The sequence below is a fragment of the Sinohyriopsis cumingii genome, chromosome 6 (assembly GCF_028554795.1).
Source record: "Sinohyriopsis cumingii isolate HCF-2022 chromosome 6, ASM2855479v2, whole genome shotgun sequence".
Classification (NCBI taxonomy): Eukaryota; Metazoa; Mollusca; class Bivalvia; order Unionida; family Unionidae; genus Sinohyriopsis; species Sinohyriopsis cumingii.
The window spans coordinates 3330771-3357122 of NC_142966.1; the positions used below are offsets into that span (position 1 = coordinate 3330771).

Sequence of the window (26352 nt, forward strand, 5' to 3'; positions counted from 1 at the left end):
TGGAATCATTGTATTAGAGCTTCATGGCAATCATGAAATCATTGTATGAGAGCTTCATGGCAATCATGAAATCATTGTATGAGAGTTTCATGGCAATCATGGAATCATTGTAGCATTGGCATCCATACAGTCAAATAAAAGTATTGGGATTAATACAGTCATATAATAGCATATACCTGTATAGAACCTCACAGTATTTCAACCATTCTTTCTTCCTAACATTTTATTCAACAGTCTGAAGTAGTACCTTAATGGGATTAATGGGGATTATATATTCATGTACAATAGGTCTGGCTTAAGTTTTTGTGTTGAGCTCATGATCACACTTTTACACCATGAACTAGGAAAATTGGGCAAGCAGATACCCACATCACACGAGTATGTTACTGACCTTATTTCAGCTGTGACCTATATTTCATATTTTACTGACCTAATTTTTATATCATGTAATAATGTTGAGGATCTTTCATTCTGTGTGTTTCAGCCATCTGTCTGCAACCAATTTGGTTTCAGCCATCTGTCTGTGACCAGTTTGGTTTGAGCCATCTGTCTGCAACCAATTTGGTTTGAGCCATCTGTCTGTGACCAGTTTGGTTTCAGCCATCTGTCTGTGACCAATTTGGTTTCAGCAATCTGTCTACAACCAGTTTGGTTTCAGCCATCTGTCTGCAACCAGTTAGCCATCTGTCTGTGACCAATTTGGTTTGAGCCATCTGTGAGCAATTTTGGTTTGAGCCATCTGTCTGTGATCAGTTTGGTTTGAGCCATCTGTCTGTGACCAGTTTGGTTTGAGCCATCTGTCTGCAACCAGTTTTGATTCAGCCAACTGTCTCACCAATTTGGCTTGAACTGTCAGTGACCAATTTAGTTTCAGTCATCTGTCTGTGACCAATTTGGTTTCAGCAATCTGTCTGCAACCAGTTTGGTTTCAGCAATCTGTCTGTGACCAACTTGTTTCAGCCATCTGTCTGTGACCAATTTGGTTTCAGCCATCTGTCTGTGATCAGTTTGGTTTCAACCATCTGTCTGTGACCAATTTGTTTCAGCCATCTGTCTGTGACAAATTTGGTTTGAGCTGTCAGTGACCAGTTTGGTTGTTGTTGTTGTTGTTCTAGGGTTTAACGCCATTTTTCAGCACAAGATAGGCTATACATGGCGGCCAGCATAACTGGTGGAGGAAGAACCCTGGAAAACCCAGGGAAGAACCACCGACCCATGAGAAGCTACTGGCAGGCTTTCGCACGTACCCACGCTAGCCAAGCCTTGGATTTGAACCCATGCAGACAGAGGTGAGATGGCAGTGATCTGGAATGGTGAGCCCTTTATACCACTCGGCCACTCGGGGCTCCTGACCAGTTTGGTCTGAGCTGTCTGTGTCCAGTTTGGTTTCAGCCATCGGTCTGTGACCAAATAGGTTTTACCCATCTGTGACCAATTTGTTTTCAGCCATCTATCTGTGACCAGTTTGGTTTGAGCCATCTGTCAGTGACCAATTTGGTTTGAGCCATCTGTCTGTGACCAGTTTGGTTTGAGCCATATGTGATCAGTTTGGTTTGAGCCATCACTCTGTGACCAATTTGGTTTGAGCTATTTGTGATCAGTTTGGTTTGAGCCATCTGTCTGAGACCAGTTTGGTTTGAGCCATCTGTGAGCAATTTTGGTTTGAGCCATATGTCTGTGATCAATTTGGTTTCAGCCATCTGTCTGTGACCAGTTTGTTTTGAGCCATCTGTCTGCCACCAATTTTGTTTCAGCCATCTGTCTGTGACAAATTTGGTTTGAGCTGTCAGTGACCAGTTTGGTTGTTGTTGTTGTTGTTCTAGGGTTTAATGCCATTTTTCAGCACAAGATAGGCTATACATGGTGGCCAGTATAATTGGTAGAGGAAGAACCCTGGAAAATCCAGGGAAGAACCACCGACCCACGAGAAGCTACTGGCAGGCTTTCACACGTACCCACACTAACCGAGCCTTGGACTTGAACCCATGCAGACAGAGGTGAGATGGCAGTGATCTGGAATGGTGAGCGCTTTATACCACTTGGCCACTCGGGGCCCCTGACCAGTTTGGTCTGAGCTGTCTGTGTCCAGTTTGGTTTCAGCCATCGGTCTGTGACCAAATAGGTTTTACTCATCTGTGACCAATTTGTTTTCAGCCATCTATCTGTGACCAGTTTGGTTTGAGCCATATGTGATCAGTTTGGTTTGAGCCATCACTCTGTGACCAATTTGGTTTGAGCTATTTGTGATCAGTTTGGTTTGAGCCATCTGTCTGAGACCAATTTGGTCTGAGCCATTTGTCTGTGACCAATTTGGTTTGAGCCATCTGTGTGTGAACAGTTTGGTTTGAGCCATCTGTTGGTGACCAATTTGGTTTGAGCCATATGTGACCAGTTTGGTTTGAGCCATCTGTCTGTGACCAAATAGGTTTGTGCTATCTGTGATCTGTTTGGTTTGAGCCATCTGTGTTTGACCAGTTTGGTTTGGGCCATCTGTCCGTGACAAATTTGGTTTGAGCCATCTGCCTGACCAATTTAGTTTCAGCCATCTTTGACCAATTTTCTTTGAGCCATCTGTCTATGACCAAGTTGGTTTGAGCCATCTGTCTGTGATCAGTTTGGTTTGAGCCATCTCTCTGTGACCAATTTGGTTTCAGCCATCTGTGACCAATTTTGGTTTCAGCCATCTGTCTGTGACCAATATGGTTCCAGCCATCTGTGACCAATATGGTTTCAGTCATCTGTCTGTGACCAATTTAGCTTCAGCATAATAACATTTATGGCTACTAAACTTTATGGGTGGGTTACGCTTTGGGTAAGAACTTTGTCCATTTTGATGTCAAACTCAAAGGGTCAAGGCCACAGTGACTGGAATAGGAATAATGGCTTCTGCACAATAACTTTAGCAGTTCAACATCTACAGTTAACAAACTTGCACAAGGGATAAGGAAGAACCCTTTTAATTTAGGGGTCATAAGGTCAAAGCTCACAGTCACTGTAAAAAAGAATTCCATCAGAACCCTATCAGTTTGGGGATTAAATGGTCAAAGTTCAGACATAATAGTTATTGTTTGCAGTGGTCACTGGAGACTCAAAGCTTATTACAGGTATGCTTGTGGAATTATTGGTTATGCTTTGGTTCCAGTGATGTTGTTTTGGTTTAGATATTAGTGACAAGGTTTTTAATGGAGCCCATTTTTCCAGAACTGTTGCATGTACAGTGATGAAGCTCTTAATGAATGTGTTCATGTATATTGTATGTATATTGTAGTGACCTTCTTTTGAAAGATTATGGTTAACACATTAGGTTAGGATTAGGCATTCTGCCTAAGTCTTTTTCAGTACCATATTTGACATCATTACAGAAATAAATTGAATTTCAGTGTGAAGGCAAACAGGGGCTGGAGAAAGAGATGGGTCATTTTTAATGGGAGAGATCTGCGATACTATGCTGACAACAAAGTAAGTGGTTTCCAATGTTAAAACTTCATGCATTCTCATGTAAATTATCTTTCTGTCTGTCATTGTGTCTGAACCTTGTAACTATTGAATAGCCTTCAACATGTTACATTTTGAAAAGTTACCTCATGCTACAGAGACTAATATTATACATTTTGAAACGTTACCTCATGCTATAGAGGTTAATATTATACATTTTGAAACGTTACCTTATGCTACAGAGACTAATATTATACATTTTGAAAAGTTACCTCATGCTACAGAGACTAATATTATACATTTTGAAAAGTTACCTCATTCTATAGAGGCTAATATTATACATTTTGAAAAGTTACCTCATGCTACAGAGGTTAATATTATACATTTTGAAAAGTTACCTCATGCTACAGAGACTAATATTATACATTTTGAAACGTTACCTCATTCTATAGAGGCTAATATTATACATTTTGAAACGTTACCGCATGCTATAGAGGTTAATATTATACATTTTGAAAAGTTACCTCATTCTATAGAGGTTAATATTATACATTTTGAAAAGTTACCTCATGCTACAGAGACTAATATTATACATTTTGAAAAGTTACCTCATGCTATAGAGGCTAATATTATACATTTTGAAACGTTACCTCATGCTATAGAGGTTAATATTATACATTTTGAAAAGTTACCTCATTCTATAGAGGTTAATATTATACATTTTGAAAAGTTACCTCATTCTATAGAGGCTAATATTATACATTTTGAAAAGTTACCTCATGCTACAGAGGTTAATATTATACATTTTGAAAAGTTACCTCATGCTACAGAGACTAATATTATACATTTTGAAACGTTACCTCATTCTATAGAGGCTAATATTATACATTTTGAAACGTTACCGCATGCTATAGAGGTTAATATTATACATTTTGAAAAGTTACCTCATTCTATAGAGGTTAATATTATACATTTTGAAAAGTTACCTCATGCTACAGAGACTAATATTATACATTTTGAAAAGTTACCTCATGCTATAGAGGCTGATATTATACATTTTGAAACGTTACCTCATGCTATAGAGGTTAATACTATACATTTTGAAAAGTTACCTCATTCTATAGAGGTTAATATACATTTTGAAAAGTTACCTCATTCTATAGAGGCTAATATTATACATTTTGAAACGTTACCTCATGCTACAGAGGTTAATATTATACATTTTGAAAAGTTACCTCATTCTATAGAGGTTAATATTATACATTTTGAAAAGTTACCTCATTCTGTAGAGGCTAATATTATACATTTTGAAACGTTACCTCATGCTATAGAGGTTAATATTATACATTTTGAAAAGTTACCTCATTCTATAGAGGCTAATATTATACATTTTGAAACATTACCTCATGCTACAGAGGTTAATATACATTTTGAAAAGTTACCTCATGCTATAGAGGTTAATATTATACATTTTGAAAAGTTACCTCATTCTATAGAGGCTAATATTATACATTTTGAAACGTTACCTCATGCTATAGAGGTTAATATTATACATTTTGAAAAGTTACCTCATTCTATAGAGGTTAATATTATACATTTTGAAAAGTTACCTCATGTTATAGAGGCTAATATTATACATTTTGAAATGTTACCTCATGCTATAGAGGTTAATATTATACATTTTGAAAAGTTACCTCATTCTATAGAGGCTAATATTATACATTTTGAAAAGTTACCTCATGCTATAGAGGTTAATATTATACATTTTGAAATGTTACCTCATGCTATAGAGGTTAATATTATACATTTTGAAAAGTTACCTCATTCTATAGAGGTTAATATTATACATTTTGAAAAGTTACCTCATGCTATAGAGGCTAATATTATACATTTTGAAAAGTTACCTCTGCTATAGAGGTTAATATTATCCATTTTGAATAAATGTATAATTCATGTTATACAACCACATATTACATTTTGAAAAGTTACCTCTTGTTATAGAGGCTAATATTATACATTTTGAAAAGTTACCTCATGCTATAGAAGTTAATATTATACATTTTGAAAAGTTACCTGATGTTATAAAGACCTGTGTTACATATTGACAAGTTAGCTCATTTTATTGATATCTTCTTTGTTACATGTTAACAAGTTAGCTCATGTTATTGAGACCTTCTGTGTTACATATTGACAAGTTGTCTCATGTTATTAAGACCTCTGTGTTATATATTGACAAGTTACCTCATGTTATTTAGACCTTCTGTGCTACATATGAACCCATTACATCGTATTATGCGACCTTTGTTACATATTTACAAGTTACCTCATGTTACAGAGACCTTCTTTGTTACATACTGACAAGTTGGCTCATGTTATTGAGACCTTCTTTGTTACATATTGACAAGTTACCTCATGTTACTGAGACCTTCTGTGTTACATATTGACAGGTTAGCTCATGTTATTGAGACTTTCATTGTTACATATTGACAAGTTAGCTCAAATTATAGAGACCTTTGTTACATATTGACAAGTTACCTCATGTTACTGAGACCTTCTGTGTTACATATTGACAGGTTAGCTCATGTTATTGAGACTTTTGTTGTTACATATTGACAAGTTAGCTCAAATTATAGAGACCTTTGTTACATATTGACAAGTTACCTCATGTTACTGAGACCTTCTGTGTTGCATATTGACAAGTTACCTCATGATATTGAGACTTTTATTGTTACATATTGACAAGTTAGCTCATGTCCTGCAACAAGAACCAAAAACTATCTTGATAAAATTGGTAGTGAAGATTGTTCACAGCACAGACCCGCTGAGATTTTACTAGATCCAAAGACAGAGATAACCTTTAACTATTGCTATATCTAAGCCCTCTAGCCAACACATTGGGGTACACAGATAACCTTTAACTATTGCTATATCTAAGCCCTCTAGCCAACACATTGGGGTACAGAGATAACCTTTAACTATTGCTATATCTAAGCCCTCTAGCCAACACATTGGGGTACACAGATAACCTTTAACTATTGCTATATCTAAGCCTTCTAGCCAACACATTGGGGTACACAGATAACCTTTAACTATTGCTATATCTAAGCCCTCTAGCCAACGCATTGGGGTACACAGATAACCTTTAACTACTGCTATATCTAAGCCCTCTAGCCAACACATTGGGGTACACAGATAACCTTTAACTATTGCTATATCTAAGCCCTCTAGCCAACACATTGGGGTACACAGATAACCTTTAACTATTGCTATATCTAAGCCCTCTAGCCAACACATTCGGGTACACAGATAACCTTTAGCTATTGCTATATCAAAGCCCTCTAGCCAACACATTGGGGTACACAGATAACCTTTAGCTATTGCTATATCTAAGCCCTCTAGCCAACACATTGGGGTACACAGATAACCTTTAACTATTGCTATATCTAAGCCCTCTAGCCAACACATTGGGGTACAGAGATAACCTTTAACTATTGCTATATCTAAGCCCTCTAGCCAACACATTGGGGTACACAGATAACCTTTAACTATTGCTATATCTAAGCCCTCTAGCCAACACATTGGGGTACAGAGATAACCTTTAACTATTGCTATATCTAAGCCCTCTAGCCAACACATTGGGGTACACAGATAACCTTTAGCTATTGCTATATCTAAGCCCTCTAGCCAACACATTGGGGTACAGAGATAACCTTTAGCTATTGCTATATCTAAGCCCTCTAGCCAACACATTGGGGTACAGAGATAACCTTTAACTATTGCTATATCTAAGCCCTCTAGCCAACACATTGGGGTACAGAGATAACCTTTAGCTATTGCTATATCTAAGCCCTCTAGCCAACACATTGGGGTACAGAGATAACCTTTAGCTATTGCTATATCTAAGCCCTCTAGCCAACACATTGGGGTACAGAGATAACCTTTAACTATTGCTATATCTAAGCCCTCTAGCCAACACATTGGGGTACACAGATAACCTTTAGCTATTGCTATATCCAAGCCCTCTAGCCAACACATTGGGGTACACAGATAGCCAACACATTGGGGTACACAGATAGCCAACACATTGGGGTACACAGATTGAGAATGGAGATGTTGAGGTCAACTTGCAGTGCTATTTCTGGAGGGAAACTTTGCAGTCAGCCTTGACATCTATGATGGCTACCTTCCAATTGCCATTTTCAAGTCTTCCCAGAAATTTCAATTCAGATCACTCCCGTTTGGTCCGGATTTTAGACAGGGTTGTGTCTGTTTTCAGAACCATATCCCTGTCTGTGACATTAAACTACCTTGACAGAGCATCAGGCGAGCAGTCTTTTGTAACAAGGTATGAGGTCCCTTGTTTCACTTTTGCTTTGCCTTGGATTCCTTGTTAAAAAGGACAAATCAAAACTCATTAATCTGAGCATGGAGTTCACAAACTTTTTGAATTGACTATATCTCCCTCATCAACATGACTTGAAGATCAACTTACTGGTGTCTTCGACTAATGAGCTATCCTCTAAGCAGATGGGAGGATCACTCTTTGTTACAACAGACTTCCAACTGCAGTATCAGCCATCAGAAGCTATGATCTGCTTATATGCCAGTACAAGTGACTGGATGCGCACATCCTTTCAAAGAAGTGAGTAGGGTTTAGGTCTCCAAGAACATCAGTCTCATTTTGTTTGACAACTTAAATGTCATTCTTTACTGCAAAAGGCAAGGTAAACCAAATCCTTAGACCACTGCCTTCTGGTTTGGGATTCTCAGATGGTGTCACTGCCAGCAAATTCACATTCCAGTCACCGCATCAACTGCAGGCTCAGTCATAAGTTGAATCTGCTTCCTCCAAAGTTGACCTCTGGTGGACTTCTTTGTAATGAGGTGTACACCAAGTTTCTAACTGTTTCCAGATCTGAAAGCTGGGGTGTTCATACCATTTCATTAGACTGGAATGGTTTTGATATATACTTTGCTCAACCCTACTGATTCTGAGTGTCTTGCAGATAGAAAGGGAATCTGACAGGCTAAGGCACATTGTTTCTTTTAATGGGATAAACAATTGGTTAATGACCTGATGAATCTATTGGTGGAGCTTTCTAGGAAAATCCTGCCTTATCCTTGCTTTTGCTGAACAGCAACAGTACAACACTTGCATGTTTTTCTATCCGAACCCAGAAATGCTGAACCTGCATTCCTTGCTCAGTTCAGACAAACATTTGGAAAGAAACATCTGTGCAGAGAAGTGGTAGATAGAATTGCCTCCAGTAAGAAGTTCAACAACTTTGAAAATGTTCAAAGATGGACATACAATCGAAGATCATGGCCTGTTGTTTATGTCACAATAGGATGATTTCTGTTGCAATGGCTTAGAACAAGCTCCTGTTCATGGAAAGTCACTTGTTTACCTTGAAATCATTATCTTTTTTGTACCCCTCTTGCTAAGGTGTAAAGTGTTGCTCAGAGTTGTCTGACCTGATTTAAATAGGGTTTTGTCATTTGTTCTTATCTTCTATTAATTAACCCAGTGAATATCTTATACATATTGTCGTATGAGGTTAGAGTAGTCAACACCAGCACATTGTCTTACACATACTGGCTTGTGAGGTTAGGGAAGTCAACACCAGCACAATGTCTTACACATACTGGCTTGTGAGGTTAGGGAAGTCAACACCAGCACAATGTCTTACACATACTGGCTTGTGAGGTTAGAGAAGTCAACACCAGCACAATGTCTTAAACATATTGTCGTATGAGGTTAGAGAAGTCAACACCAGCACATTGTCTTACACATACTGGCTCATGAGGTTAGAGAAGTCAACACCAGCACAATGTCTTACACATAGTGGCTTGTGAGGTTAGGAAAGTCAACACCAGCACAATGTCTTACACATACTGGCTTGTGAGGTTAGAGTAGTCAACACCAGCACAGTGCCTTACAGCTATTGTCTTATGAGGTTATTGTAGTCAACACCAGTGCATTGTCTTACACATATTGTCATATGAGGTTAGGGTAGTCAACACCAGTACAGTGTCTTACACATACTGGCTTGTGAGGTTAGGGTAGTCAACACCAGCACAGTGTCTTACACATACTGGCTTGTGAGGTTAGGGAAGTCAACACCAACACAATGTCTTACACCTATTGTATTATGAGGTTAAGGTAGTCAACACCAGCACAGTGCCTTACAGCTATTGTCTTATCAAGTTATTGTAATCAACACCAGCACATTGTCTTACACATACTGGCTTGTGAGGTTATTGTAGTCAACACCAGCACCTTGTCTTACACATACTGGCTTGTGAGGTTATTGTAGTCAACACCAGCACCTTGTCTTACACATACTGGCTTGTGAGGTTATTGTAGTCAACACCAGCACCTTGTCTTACACATACTGGCTTGTGAGGTTATTGTAGTCAACACCAGCACAATGTCTTACACATATTGGCTTATGCGGATAGTGTAGTCATCACCAGAACAGCAATTGTGAACTTTCCAATAATCAGCATCATTCAAATCACCATGGGAATGATGGGAACTGTCTGATAATCAGTATCATTAAAGTCACCACGGGAATGGTGGGAACTGTCCAATAATTAGCATCATTCAAGTCACCATGGGAATGATGGGAACTATCCAATAATCAGCATCATTCAAGTCATCATGGGAATGATGGGAACTGTCCAATAATCAGCATCATTCAAGTCACCACAGAATGGTGGAAACTATCCAATAATCAGCATCATTCAAGTCACCATTGAAATGGTGGGAACTGTTCAATAATTAGCATCATTCAAGTCACCATGGGAATGATGGGAACTATCCAATAATCAGCATCATTCAAGTCACCATGGGAATGGTGGGAACTGTCCAGTAATTAGCATCATTCAAGTCACCATGGGAATGATGGGAACTGTCCAATAATCAGCATCATTCAAGTCAACATGGGAATGGTGAGAACTGTCCAAGAATCAGCATCATTCAAGTCACTATGGGAATGATGTGAGGTTAGAGATGACATTCTTCAGCTTTTGCCTCAGATACCTACTTGACTTGACCTGGTGGGAGTTGTATTTGCAGTTCAGTAGGCTACCTTGCCAAGTCTCTTGGCAGCTACTTACTAGTGAAGGTTTCTATACTTCAGCTAGATTTGCAGGAGTAAACCATTTTCTCAAGACCATATGTGTTGATTGACCTCTGCTAAACCTAACCCTAATCCTAAACCTAAACCTAAACTTAAACCTAACCCTAACCCTAAACCTAACCCTAACCCTAACATGTATCTCACATGAGATGTGAAGTTGCTCCAATATATGTTAGAAGATCAGAGCCTTTTCTGAGTGTGGAGACTGTAACTCCGTCTGTCTTGTACCTACTCTCCTAAAGTCTTATAATTGGGTAATGTATCGGAAAATTAAACTGGCATAATTTTCAGCATGGTGGATTATCTCCTAATTGTTATGATTGGATATGTGAATATGTGAAAAAAACTTTTTTAATCAGAAAATTGCTAATTTTAATGAATATTGTTTTATTCCTTTTTTTCTATCTTTTACAGACTCAGGTTTCCAAAAGAATTGTCCCTCTGTTCATAATGAAAGAAGTTACACAGGAAATTTATGTAAGTACCTTGGTACTTAAAGTTATGAAAAGAAATGATTGTATAGCTGTAATTCCAAAACCAATGATTGACAGTAAAGCCAGTATTTGTAATACAGTCTAATTAAGGTGGATAATTAAAGCTAATATTTGTTTTACAGTCTAATTAAGGTAGGGTAGATAAAGTCAGTATTTGTTGTATAGTCTAATTAAGGAAGGGTAGGTAAAGTTAGTATTTGTTGTACAGTCTAATTAAGGTAGGGTAGGTAAAGATTTGTTGTACAGTCTGATTATGGTAGGGTAGGTAAATATTTGTTGTACAGTCTAATTAAGGTAAGGTAGTTAAGTTTGTCAGGCAAGGAAGGAAGAAGACTTTGATTCACAGACATTTTACTAGACAAAATATGCAAGATGTACAAGGTTATGTTATTGCGATGATTTGCTGTGTTATAATTGAATTCTATCTCAGTTAATTTAGTCGGTCTCAAATGTGCATATAATCATATATCTTTTTTTAAATGATGACATTTATTCCAACATTTGCACATAATTTGATTACATCATTCCATCCCTTTTTGCCCACCTGCCTTTGTTTCCTTCCTGCTTTCCAGCATTCATTTTGTTTGTTCTCAAGAATGGGTGTTTGGGTGGTGAAGTGGAAGTAATCATTGGTGTCTGGGAAAAATCCATTTAAATACAGTCAGTCTTTAATCCTTAGTAATAACTGAACTTCACTCTTTATCATATAGTACATAAGAGTAAATGAGTCAATTTCTCCTTTATTCACAGGGACTTGTCATACAAAATATTTTTGATTTTCTTAAGATGTATACAGTTGCTTCTTTCTTTGTCTCATAATGCTTTTATACATGAAATGAAGTGTTTTTTTTTAACATTTCTTTTCTTGAATTTTGTAAATTAATTTAATGATTGGGAATATGATAAGTCCCTTTTTTATCACAAATAAGATCTAACAGTTTTGATATAGCATGTTATAACTAATTGAGTCATTTCAGTACTTTATAAAAATATGCATTTTTAGTAATAGACAGAAAAATTGGTATAATCTATTCTAACCAGGTGGCTCATTTAAACGTTTTATAAAAACATGCACGTTTAGTATTAAACAAAGAAAAATTGGTGTAATCTATTCTAGCCAGGTGGCTTGTTTAAATGCTTTATAAAAGCATGCATTTTTAGTATTAGACAGAAAAATTGGTGTAATCTATTCTAACCAGATGGCTCGTTTACACGCTCATAACAACATGCATTTTTAGTATTGGACAATGAAAATTTGGTGTAATCTATTCTAACCAGGTGGCTCATTTAAACGCTTCATAAAAACATGCATTTTTAGTAATGGACAAAGAAAAACTGGTGTAATCTATTCTAACCAGGTGGCTCGTTGAAATGCTTTATAAAAACATGCACGTTTAGTATTAGACAAAGAAAAATTGGTGCAATCTATTCTAGCAAGGTGGCTTGTTTAAACGCTTTATAAAAGTATGCATTTTTAGTATTAGACAGAAAAATTGGTGTAATCTATTCTAACCAGGTGGCTCATTTAAACGTTTTATAAAAACATGCACGTTTAGTATTAGACAAAGAAAAATTGGTGTAATCTATTCTAGCCAGGTGGCTTGTTTAAACGCTTTATAAAAGCATGCATTTTTAGTATTAGAAAAATTGGTGTAATCTATTCTAACCAGATGGCTCGTTTACACGCTCATAACAACATGCATTTTTAGTATTGGACAATGAAAATTTGGTGTAATCTATTCTAACCAGGTGGCTCATTTAAACGCTTCATAAAAACATGCATTTTTAGTATTAGACAAAGAAAAATTGGTGTAATCTATTCTAACCAGGTGGCTCGTTGAAACGCTTTATAAAAACATGCATGTTTAGTATTAGACAAAGAAAAATTGGTGTAATCTATTCTAACCAGGTGGCTCATTTAAACGCTTTATAAAAACATGCATGTTTAGTATTAGACAAAGAAAAATTGGTGTAATCTATTCTAACCAGGTGGCTCATTTAAACGCTTTATAAAAACATGCATTTTTAGTATTGGACAATGAAAATTTGGTGTAATCTATTCTAACCAGGTGGCTCATTTAAACGCTTCATAAAAACATGCATTTTTAGTATTAGACAAAGAAAAATTGGTGTAATCTATTCTAACCAGGTGGCTCGTTGAAACGCTTTATAAAAACATGCATGTTTAGTATTAGACAAAGAAAAATTGGTGTAATCTATTCTAACCAGGTGGCTCGTTTAAACGCTTTATAAAAACATGCATTTTTAGTATTGGACAAAGAAAAATTGGTGTAATCTATTCTAACCAGGTGGCTCGTTGAAACGCTTTATAAAAACATGCATGTTTAGTATTAGACAAAGAAAAATTGGTGTAATCTATTCTAACCAGGTGGCTCGTTTAAACGCTTTATAAAAACATGCATTTTTAGTATTAGACAAAGAAAAATTGGTGTAATCTATTCTAACCAGGTGGCTCGTTTAAACGCTTCATAAAAACATGCATTTTTAGTATTGGACAAAGAAAAATTGGTGTAAGCTATTGTAACTATTTAAACGCTTTGCAAAAATTAGCACTGTGTTATTATTGGAGACTGAAACTAACATTTTCCTAATTTATTTTTATTGTCATTAAGTAAATTTCAGTTGTTAAACAAGGAGTTGTTCTGTGTGTAGTACTAATGTGAGTGTGTTAATTCATTCCAACTTGTAATAACAGGTGATATGTATCACTTAATAATTGGATGGTGTATTTTTAAAATGACTTTTACCCTATTTCTTCTTTCATTATGTTACCCAGTCATACTGTGTTAGGAGTACATCCACCATTGTAATGTGTTAGGAGTACATCCACCATTATAATGTTTTAGGGGTATATCCACTATCTTGTAAATCCAGCCAGAGGGCACATTCATTATGAGTTGTGCCCTTCTTCAGATATATTAGTTGATCATATTAGGTTAGTAGCACATCCACTCTTGGATTAATTTGATCAATTCCAAGTTTACTTCTTTCTGTCATCAAATCAGTGGATTCCACCAACAACATGGATGATTTTCAAGTAGCACTTAAATTCCTTTCAAAGGACTTTTCATATCATCCTAGAATATCCAGCCTCCTCACATTGTCCTAGAATGCCTTGCCTCCTCACATGATTCTAGAATATCTAGCCTCCTCACATCATCCCAGAATACCTAGCCTCTTCACACCATCCTAGAATACCTAGCCTCCTCACATCATCCCGGAATACCTAGCCTCCTCACAGCATCCCAGAATACCTAGCCTCCTCACATCATCCTAGAATACCTAGCCTCCTCACATTGTCCCAGAATGCCGAGCCTCCTCACATTGTCCCAGAATACCTAGCCTCCTCACATCATCCCAGAATACCTAGCCTCCTCACATCATCCCAGAATACCTAGCCTCCTCACATTGTCCCAGAATACCTAGCCAGTACAAAATTACAGCTACAGATTGATGATGACTACAGTTATGTAATATTGAAAAACTTCATGCTTTACATGTTTAAGATTTGCTGTCTTTGCTTTCTTCATATTTTGCATAAAAAAGACCTGCTCTTGTTCATTTTTAGTCACACCTTCTGTTCCACATGATATGACCTTGACCTTGGATAATAACAGGTGATATAATGATTATGCAGTTTTGGTTTCAAAACAGAACTGCAGTATTTTGGAATTTATCCATGAAAAATAAACATGAACCTAGCAAAGTAATCCAATACCAAATAAAGGTAACAAAAGAAATAAATTGTATAATGTAACAACAACTTCAGTTTTATGTCGTGAGCAAATATACCTAACATGATGTGATTTGTGCAGTAGAGTTGCTCACAAAGTCTGCTGTATGCTTTGTGTGGTTACAGATATAAGACTTGGAGTGCAGGAAAGACTGAATAAAGAGTTTGAATGTTTGATTCAGAGTTAAAATGGGAATGGTGTAGGTGTTGATACAAACTAAACTTGACCATCAGCAGCCATATTTTCCAAAAGTAACTGATAAGCTGTTAGCACTGTGTGTTAGACTAAATTTTGAGAGATTCCTCATGCTTGTTGCCTGTCATCAATGAAGTGTTTTTTTCTGGTAGCAAACCCAGAATCGCTCATAGCATGATTTGTAGTTGTACAGAGAGAGTAGACAGTGTAGCATTGAACTCCTGCATTTTGTTAATGTCTGACATGAATGAAGAGAATTGTTTTACTTTACAGGTTTGCATATATATTGTTTGTCAGCTGAGTCATGAGATTTCAGCAATTCTTTGCTGCAGTGTGTAAAAAAAAAGTCTTTTCTGCACATTTTCCACCTTTCAGTGAATAATATCATAGTATGCATGGGATCCAGTATGCTACACTCTATACCGATTTCTTATAAATGTTTTCTTTGGTTTTTAGAACTTCAGGTTGCAATCTGATTGATTTTATGTTTAGTGATTCCAGAAACTTCATGTATATATGTGTTAGAATCACATTCAAAATTCTTATCATTCAGTATTTAAATATTTCTAATTTAAGTAGACGATTTTTTTTCTTTTACAAAAATGTATAGCAGCCACAAAAAGGTGATGTAATTTCTTTTTGGACAAGTGAATATACACTCATCTGAATAAGAAACCAAGTTAAGAAAAAAATCAGCTATATGCATAAGTATATACCACGAGGGATTTACAAAGTTGATAAAGGTTTGCTTCTCTAGACTGGAAAATTAAACATGACTTTGGATATATGATGCTGCCCCAAGCGTAATATTTCAACTTGACAAAGATAAAATATGTCATATCTTAAAGAAATCACATTATTTTTAATTTTGTTTTCTTCTTATTTTTGTACCGTAGAACTGTATCCTGATAATCAAAATGATAAAAAGATGCCTGTAAATAAATATGCAGATGAAACAGAGTTAGAATGTAGATGAGCATAAATAGACATGTACAGGTATATAGACAAATACATGGGTAGGTAGAAAAGGGTTTGGATATAGCTAGAGTTTTGAGAGAGAGAGAGAGAGAGAGACTTGGATTTTTAACATAGTTTTTAAAAATATTTCAGTCATATAACTACAGTGTCTGTAGCGTTGCAGTTTATAGTGATGTCTAGCATGGGGCATCATGCTACAGATATGTAGCATCATGTCCCACCCACTCACATTATCCTGACACCAGGCGAACCAGTCCTAACAATAATGTCTTAATGCTGAGCTTCAAACGAGGTAGCTGCAAGTACCATTTTTAAAATCTGGTATGACTCGGCCGGGGTTCAAACCCATGAACTCCTGCATCCTAGGTGAATGCTCTAACCACCAAGGCCACTGGAGCAGTCAAGTGGATTTGTAAATCACTGACCTCATTTTTCAGTACCATTTATTTGTATAGGGGAGGGGGCATTTTATTGTCCTGTGAACAAGATGTGTCCTATATCAAATGTTGATTTATTCATAGAAGATATTTCATATGATTAAATTGTTTCTGATTTGTTTTGTTTAATTTTGGTGTAGAAAGTTATTTCACACTTTGAGTAATGTTATTTCACTGAATTAGTCATGTTAAGTTATTTTACTCATTTAGTCATGCTAAGATATTTCACTCTTTGTGTAATGTTATCATAAATGGCTATCATGCACACACACACACACACACACACACACACACACACACAGAGTTGAAGAAATAAACTAATTATCGTTGAAAATGCCATTGTCCCATTTTGTGTTTTCTTTGGTGGCCTCAGAATAATGGTTTGTTTCCATAGAATTTGCTTCCTCTTCTAAAAATTTCTAAGATTTGAAGGCTGCCCCACAGCAACCTGTAATTGGATTTATCCAGTTCCATGCTATTATTGTTTCTGTGGCATATATCTTGAGTGATAGACACCAGGTGGTACAACTGGAGGGATTTTGTGTTTTTCTGTTTCATTTTTAGTGTTTTTAAAGTCTTTACAATATCATCAAATCCATCAACATCTTTCTGAAGGGTTGTTAGTATTTCTTCTAGCTCCATAACATCTGATTGCTCCAGATTAGCTCCATAGCATCTAATTGTTCCAGATTAGCTCCATAGCATCTAATTGTTCCAGATTAGCTCCATAGCATCTAATTGTTCTAACTCCATAACATCTAATTGCTCCAGATTAGCTCCATAACATCTGATTGTTCCAGATTAGCTCCATAGCATCTAATTGTTCCAGATTAGCTCCATAGCATCTAATTGTTCTAACTCCGTAACATCTAATTGTTCCAGATTAGCTCCATAACATCTGATTGCTCCAGATTAGCTCCATAACATCTGATTGTTCCAGATTAGCTCCATAACATCTGATTGCTCCAGATTAGCTCCATAACATCTGATTGCTCCAGATTAGCTCCATAACATCTGATTGTTCCAGATTAGCTCCATAGCATCTAATTGTTCCAGATTAGCTCCATAACATCTGATTGTTCCAGATTAGCTCCATAACATCTGATTGCTCCAGATTAGCTCCATAACATCTGATTGTTCCAGATTAGCTCCATAGCATCTAATTGTTCCAGATTAGCTCCATAGCACCTAATTGTTCCAGATTAGCTCCATAGCATCTAATTGTTCCAGATTAGCTCCATAACATCTGATTGCTCCAGATTAGCTCCATAACATCTGATTGTTCCAGATTAGCTCCATAACATCTAATTGTTCCAGATTAGCTCCATAACATCTAATTGTTCCAGATTAGCTCCATAGCATCTAATTGTTCTAACTCCGTAACATCTAATTGTTCCAGATTAGCTCCATAACATCTGATTGCTCCAGATTAGCTCCATAACATCTGATTGTTCCAGATTAGCTCCATAACATCTGATTGCTCCAGATTAGCTCCATAACATCTGATTGCTCCAGATTAGCTCCATAACATCTGATTGTTCCAGATTAGCTCCATAGCATCTAATTGTTCCAGATTAGCTCCATAACATCTGATTGTTCCAGATTAGCTCCATAACATCTGATTGCTCCAGATTAGCTCCATAACATCTGATTGTTCCAGATTAGCTCCATAGCATCTAATTGTTCCAGATTAGCTCCATAGCATCTAATTGTTCCAGATTAGCTCCATAGCATCTAATTGTTCCAGATTAGCTCCATAACATCTGATTGCTCCAGATTAGCTCCATAACATCTGATTGTTCCAGATTAGCTCCATAACATCTAATTGTTCCAGATTAGCTCCATAACATCTAATTGTTCCAGATTAGCTCCATAGCATCTAATTGTTCCAGATTAGCTCCATAACATCTAATTGTTCCAGATTAGCTCCATAGCATCTAATTGCTCCAGATTAGCTCCATAACATCTGATTGTTCCAGATTAGCTCCATAGCATCTAATTGCTCCAGATTAGCTCCATAACATCTGATTGTTCCAGATTAGCTCCATAACATCTAATTGTTCCAGATTAGCTCCATAACATCTAATTGTTCCAGATTAGCTCCATAGCATCTAATTGTTCCAGATTAACTCCATAACATCTAATTGTTCCAGATTAGCTCCATAGCATCTAATTGTTCTAACTTCATAACATCTGATTGTTCCAGATTAGCTCCATAGCATCTAATTGTTCCAGATTAGCTCCATAGCATCTAATTGTTCCAGATTAGCTCCATAGCATCTAATTGTTCTAACTCCATAACATCTAATTGTTCCAGATTAACTCCATAACATCTGATTGTTCCAGATTAACTCCATAACATCTAATTGTTCCAGATTAACTCCATAACATCTAATTGTTCCAGATTAACTCCATAACATCTAATTGTTCTAGAATAACTCCATAACATCTAATTGCTCCAGATTAGCTCCATAGCATCTAATTGTTCCAGATTAGCTCCATAGCATCTAATTGTTCTAACTCCGTAACATCTAATTGTTCCAGATTAACTCCATAACATCTAATTGTTCCAAATTAACTCCATAACATCTAATTGTTCCAGATTAACTCCTTAACATCTAATTGTTCTAACTCCATAACATCTGATTGTTCCAGATTAACTCCATAACATCTAATTGTTCCAGATTAACTCCATAACATCTAATTGTTCCAGATTAACTCCTTAACATCTAATTGTTCTAACTCCATAACATCTAATTGTTCCAAATTAACTCTCTAATGTCTAATTGTTCTAAATTAATTCTGTAGCATCTAATTGTTGCTACTTAACTTCGTAACATCTAACTGTTCCACACTAGTAAGAAGTTGCATGAAAAAGCAGCCCGTGCTGGATGATGTAGCAGATGAAAGTGTATGGTACATTGTGCAGCTGAATGATAAAAAGGAAAAGGAGAAAATGTTCACAGATTTTAGCTTCTTTAAGCAAACAGAGTGCAAATAGGTTGTGTGTACTTGTAAGAGGAAGTCTGATAGGACTGTTCTCACTTTGGCTAGAGAGATTGACTCCAAATCCCATTCTTTGTCAGTTACTATTTTGTCATGTACCTGGTCAGCCCACTTTTATGAGATTCCTCTTGGTTACTATCCAGCTTTTGCCTTTTCACCAGACTGAAGGATACTTTGGAGTTTTCCTACTTAGGGAAGTATATCAAATCTGTTTTCTTAACAAATCTTGTTCTCTTTTTGTTGTAGATAAATATTTTGCATTTTGGATGTCTAACTTCATTGCATAAGTTTATTAGTGCCATCTGCCCTATGATCTATAGGCAGTCATCTCAGTACTCATTCTTATCAGTGCCATATGCCTTATGATCTATAGGCAGTCATCTTAGTACTCATTCTTATCAGTGCCATATGCCTTATGATCTATAGGCAGTCATCTCAGAACTCATTCTTATCAGTGCCATATGCCTTATGATCTATAGGCAGTCATCTCAGTACTCATTCTTATCAGTGCCATATGCCTTATGATCTATAGGTACTTCATTTCAGTACTCATTCTTATCAGTGCCATATGCCTTATGATATATAGGCAGTCATCTCAGTACTCATTCTTATCAGTGCCATATGCCTTATGATCTATAGGTACTTCATTTCAGTACTCATTCTTATCAGTGCCATATACCTTATGATCTATAGGCAGTCATCTCAGTACTCATTCTTATCAGTGCCATATGCCTTATGATCTATAGGTACTTCATCTCAGTACTCATTCTTATCAGTGCAATTTGCAACCACTCCGGTGGCCTAGTGGTTAGAGCATCCACCTCAGATGCGGGAGGTCATGGGTTCGATCCCTGGCTGAGTCATACCAAAGACTTGCAAAAATGGTACTAACAGCTGCCTCGCTTGGTGCTCAGCGTTAAGAGGTCAGTGTTAGGACTGGTCAGCATAATCTGGGTGGGACATCGTGCTATATGTCTGCGGCATGATGCCCCAGCGCTAGACATCACTATAAACTACCACACTGCAGACATTGTGGCGATATGACTGAAAATTGTTAAAGCTACGTTAAAAATCCAAATCACACACACACACACACACACACACATGCAATTTGTCCTATGATTTATAGGTAATTACAATTTTATGACTCATTCTTATCAGTGCCATATGTCATATGATCTATATATAATTACAGTTCATCTCAGTACTCTTTCTTATCAGTGCCATATGTCTTATGATCTTTAGGTAATTACAGTTCATCTTAGGATTCATTCTTATCAGTGCGATATGTCTTACGATCTAAAGGTAATTACATTTCATCTCAGTACTCATTCTTATCAGTGTTATCTGCCCTATGATCTGTAGGTAGTTACAGTTCATCTTTGTTAGCTATGTCTAATAACCAACCATTCATTCCTAACAATAATGTAATTTCTGTAACTTTCCTGGTGTTCATCTTGGTAATTGTGTCCACTTCACAATAAACTTAGCATGATCTTTTGTTTATTTCATTTGCATCTGATGTTCTCTTACTGTTTTTAATTACAGATATTAACAGGAAAACCAGATTAAATGGGGTATCATTCATACCTTAAATGTCGTATTATTCTGAAGAGAGATGGGTGACTATCACATCCAGCCAATTGATCTTAGGGAAGTAGACAGCCACACAAGGATGTGAACATCATCAACCTTGCAGTTGACACCACAGTCAACAACTTCATGATGATCAAAACACTTGGGGCAGAAAGATCACCATTTCAGTGGTAGATCCAGCAATCTTTGCCTTCATGGGTTTCCCACACATTTACAGCACTGCCATCACTAGCGATACAGCAACTGAAGCATATCAGTACTGTGTATACTACTGGGCCAGTACTAATTTGGTACAGTGGTCAACTTGGACTAGTTTTCGAGAATTATGCAGACCTTAGTACTAGCTATGGCTATCATTGCTGCTATGGCTGGGACTTGGGAACCGTAAGTATGCCAGTCTTAAACCACATCCACCCCAACTGTGGCAGTCTTGATCTAGGACATTTTTGATCCACATCTTCCATTTTTAGGATTGGGTATGGTGATATATCTTCACCATTATCCCAAACTTGTGATGAAAATAGTAACTGGGACCCATTCATGCCACTTCCAGGCTTTGTTCTGTGAAGGAGACCAAGTGTAACTGACGCTGGATATGGTGAACCAGTCTCTGATACTATCCAGCACTGGAAATGTGCATCACTGACTGGCATTATATAGGACCTCCCAGTACCAGTTTTTGACTTGGTGCCACTGACTGGCTTCAGACATAACTACCCATTACTCATCTTGGACTTTGGTGCCACTGACTGGCATCAGACATAATTACCCATTACCCATCTTGGACTTTGGTGCCACTGACTGGCATCAGACATGACCACCCATTACCCATCTTGGACTTTGGTGCCACTGACTGGCATCAGACATGACCACCCATTACCCATCTTGGACTTAGCTGACACTCAGATTGAACATCAGTAAATCACTGTGTACCGTCATTATGGACTCACAGCCTAATTCATGATCATTGTCAACTTGCTTTGAAGATACATGCTCACAAATGCCAACAGTGTCTAGGCATGACTAAGGCTTTCTCTGCATCTATCAAAGAAATCTTGTGGAATGCATTCTATGAAAGCCTCATGTCATCTGTCTTTTGTATAAGATATAAAATCTAAGATAGCGTTATATATTTTTTTATGAACAAGGACAATGTAGTCTGATTCAGTCCCAATATTTCATTCACTTGTATATGGAGTTCATAACCTCCTTGAACCAAGTTTGTCTCCCTGAATTACACAAATTTGTCTCCCTGAATTACACAAATTTGTCTCCCTGAAGTACACAAGTTTGTGTCCCTAAAGTACACAAGTTTGTCTCCCTAAAGTACACAAGTTTGTCTTCCTGATGTACACAAGTTTTTCTCACTAAAGTACACAAGTTTGTCTTCCTAAAGTACACAAGTTTGTGTCCATGAAGTATGTACCTTTACTATTGCATAAGTAGTGTTTTCCATGCACACAGAATCAGATTTCAGCCTGAAAGTTTCTTTGTCTCTTGGGTTGTTTCAATGCAGCCATGAATCTTGATGTTTGAGCCATCTGTTCTTGACAATCTAGCATAATGATTGGTCCATTTTTCTTGCGACCTTATGAGATGATTAGGGCATCTGTTTTTGAGACCCTAGCAGATGATTCTTCTGCATGAGGTCTCTTCCGGAAAATGGGATGACCTCTCTTGGCTTATGACTGGTATCCCACTGCATGATAAACAGATGTCATTTCTTAGAGACATTTAAAACAGAGCAAATTCACCAGTAAAAGGTAAACAGAAAAAAATGGAATGCAGAATGAACTTGACTGAAATTTCAGAAAACAAACAAAATGCAAAATGAATGCAACCAAAGTGATAAATGCCTTTTTAGCAAAACAGAAATTAGGTTACTGATAAATTTCCATGTTGAAAACTCTTTCACATGATAATCAAGCATTAGATTCTGTATACTGACAGACAACATTTTGCTGCATACAACCTCTGTGAGATTGTTCTTGTCTAGGCAGACATAACCACCATTGATGTGATGACATTATTCCATTACTGGTATCTATATAAATACTTTTTGAACACAATCAGATAAGAAATATATTTGCTGGGAAACACTCATAATATAAATTTGCATTTTTACAATTCTGGTTATATTTTCAAGTAAATGTAATGCTGCCATTTATAAATTATGCATCTGCTGTGATCAAAGTACACTCTAAGACGTATAACACATGACTGTTGACTGTGGTTGTTGATGGTGAGTCATCTGAACCATTCATAATCACCAGTAGTGTTAGGCAAGGCTGTGTTTTGGCCCCAGCCTTCTTCAGATTTGAACTTGTCCCAGAAATCAGGCAGGTGGAGGTGTGCGTCTGTGTGTGTGTGTGTGTGTGTGTGTGTGTGTGTGTGTGTGTTAGAGAGAGAGAGAGACTTGGATTTTTAACAAAGTTTTTAATATTTCAGTCATATCACTACAGTGTCTGCAGTGTTGCAGTTTATAGTGATGTCTAGCATGGGGGCATCATGCCACAGATATGTAGCATCATGTCCCACCCATTCACATTATCCTGACACCAGGCCAACCAGTCCTAACAATAAATATCTTAATGCTGAGCTGTGAGTGAGGCAGCTGCTAGTACCATTTTTAAAGTCTTTGGTATGACTTGGCTGGGGTTCAAACCCATGAACTCCTGCATCCTAGGTGGATGCTCCAACCATCAAGGCCGCTGGAGCAGTCAAGTGGATTTGTAAATCACTGACCACATTGATGTTCTCTGCATTGCTTAATGATTCCTTCCATGATTATGATACAGGGATTGACATCAGAAACCAGACTAATGACAAGCTCTTCATTTTGAGAGCTTCAGCCAAAGACTGAGTTTTATAATTGTTCATGATCTTCTTTTGTTGATGATTGTTCCCAGATTGCCATATCTGAGTCTGACATGCAACAGAATACAGACAGTTTATCTTCAGCTTGTGATGAATTCGGTCTCACAGTCAGTATCAAGAAGACGGAACTGATGCTCAAACCTGCACCAGGAAAGCATTACACAGACCCTACCATCACAGTTAATGGCCAAACCCTCATGGCATCGGACAAGTTCACCTTTCTTGGCAGTACTCTTTCATGTACAGTCCACATTAATGATAAAATCAACACCTGATTTGCTAAAGTAAGTATGACCTTTGGCAGATTAAGTGCAAATGTGTGAGAGCACAGACGCTTAAGTTTGCTTGCAAAATTACAGATCACCGATGAGATGGGCAAGCCGCTTCACCAGGATGTGAGAAGAACAACTACCAAAGATTGTCACCAGTGAGCTGACTGACCCAGATTCTTGGGAAGATCTCACACAGAATCATTCCACCTGGTGCGTGCTCATCCATACTTGAGCTGCAGGCTCTGAAGACAATTGCAGAAGCATATACAGCCTAAATCTCGTAAATGCAGCACATCCCCAACTGATCAAGCAACCCAACCCCAAACAGCAACTATTTTTAAACATGCCATAGACAGTTTAGAGCAAGAATGGGCCTGATCAGCCATTCACTTACTTACAGAAACCAAACCAGTTATTACTGTGATGATCATCAGTAAACTCGAAGGACAGACAACAACAAAGCTTACTTTCAAGATTCAGAGCAGTAGTTCTCTCCCTTTAATACTCATAAACAATAAACTGTTCCTAGGTAAAGGCATTTCCATTTCATTTCTAACAAATGAAAATGTTAAGTAAATGAAAAATGGAAATGGTAAGTGCAAAAATAAGAATATATTTTCAAAACACCACAAATGAGAAATGATAAGATGGTAGCTGAAAAGCAAACATGACTGACATGCAAACATGACTGGAATGCAAACATGACTGGAGTGAAAACATGACTGTAGTGTAAACATGACTGTAGTGTAAACATGACTGGAGTGCAAACATTACTGGAGTGCAAACATGTTTGTAATGTAAATGTGACTGAATTGCAAACATGACTGACATGTAAACATGACTGGAATGCAAACATGACTAATATAAACAAGACAGAGTGTAAACTTAGTAGAATGCAGACATGACTGGAATGCAAACATGACTGGAATGCAAACATGACTAGTGTAAACATGACTGAATTGCAAACATGACTGTAAAGCAAACATGACTGTAGTGTAAACGTGACTGGAATGCAAACATGACTGTAGTGTCAACATGACTGAATTGCAAACATGACTAATGTAAACATGACTGGAGTGCAAACATGACTATAATATAAATATGACTGAGTGTAAGCATAGTGGAATGCATACATGACTGGAATGCAAACTTGACAGTAATGTAAACATGACTGGAATGCAATCATGACTGGAATGCAATCATGACTGGAATTCAAACATGACAGGAGTGCAGTCATGACTGGAATACAATCATGACTGGAATACAGTCATGACTGGAACGCAATCATGACTGGAATACAATCATGACAATGCAATCATGACTGGAATACAATCATAACAGTAATGCAATCATAACTGGAATACAATCATAACAGTAATGCAATCATGACTGGAATACAATCATAACAGTAATGCAATCATGACTGGAATACAATCATCACTGGAATTCAAACATGACAATAATGCAGTCATGACTGGAATGCAATCATGACTGGAACACAATCGTGACTGGAATGCAATCCTGACTGGAATTCAAACATGACAATAATGCAATCATGACTGGAATACAATAATGACAATAATGCAATCATGACTGGAATGCAATCATGACTGGAATACAATCATGACTGGAATGCAATCATGACTGGAATTCAAACATGACAATAATGCAATCATGACTGGAATACAATCATGACTGGAATTCAAACATGACAGGAGTGCAGTCATGACTGGAATACAATCATGACTGGAATTCAAACATGACAGGAGTGCAATCATGACTGGAATATAATCATGACAATAATGCAATCATGACTGGAATACAATCATGACAATGATGCAATCATGACTGGAATACAATCATAACAGTAATGCAATCATAACTGGAATACAGTCATAACTGGAATACAATCATGACAATGCAATCATGACTGGAATACAATCATAACAGTAATGCAATCATGACTGGAATACAATCATGACAATAATGCAATCATGACTGGAATACAATCATAACAGTAATGCAATCATGACTGGAATACAATCATGACTGGAATACAATCATAACTGGAATACAATCATAACTGGAATTCAAACATGACAATAATGCAGTCATGACTGGAATGCAATCATGACTGGGATACAATCATGACAGGAATGCAA

At 37.0% G+C, this 26352-nt stretch overlaps 1 protein-coding gene across 8 annotated transcripts in view; it reads left to right on the top strand.

Annotated features, from left to right (window-relative positions):
- LOC149796283 (arf-GAP with Rho-GAP domain, ANK repeat and PH domain-containing protein 1-like) overlaps window positions 1-26352 on the top strand; it is a 300819-nt gene that overhangs the window by 75970 nt on the left and 198497 nt on the right. For all 8 annotated transcript variants that reach the window (XM_089960924.1, XM_089960927.1, XM_089960925.1 and 5 more), the window contains 2 exons: window positions 3381-3459; window positions 10995-11057. In XM_089960924.1, the coding sequence (XP_089817050.1) occupies window positions 3381-3459; window positions 10995-11057 (142 nt within the window). The remainder of the gene's footprint in view (window positions 1-3380; window positions 3460-10994; window positions 11058-26352) is intronic.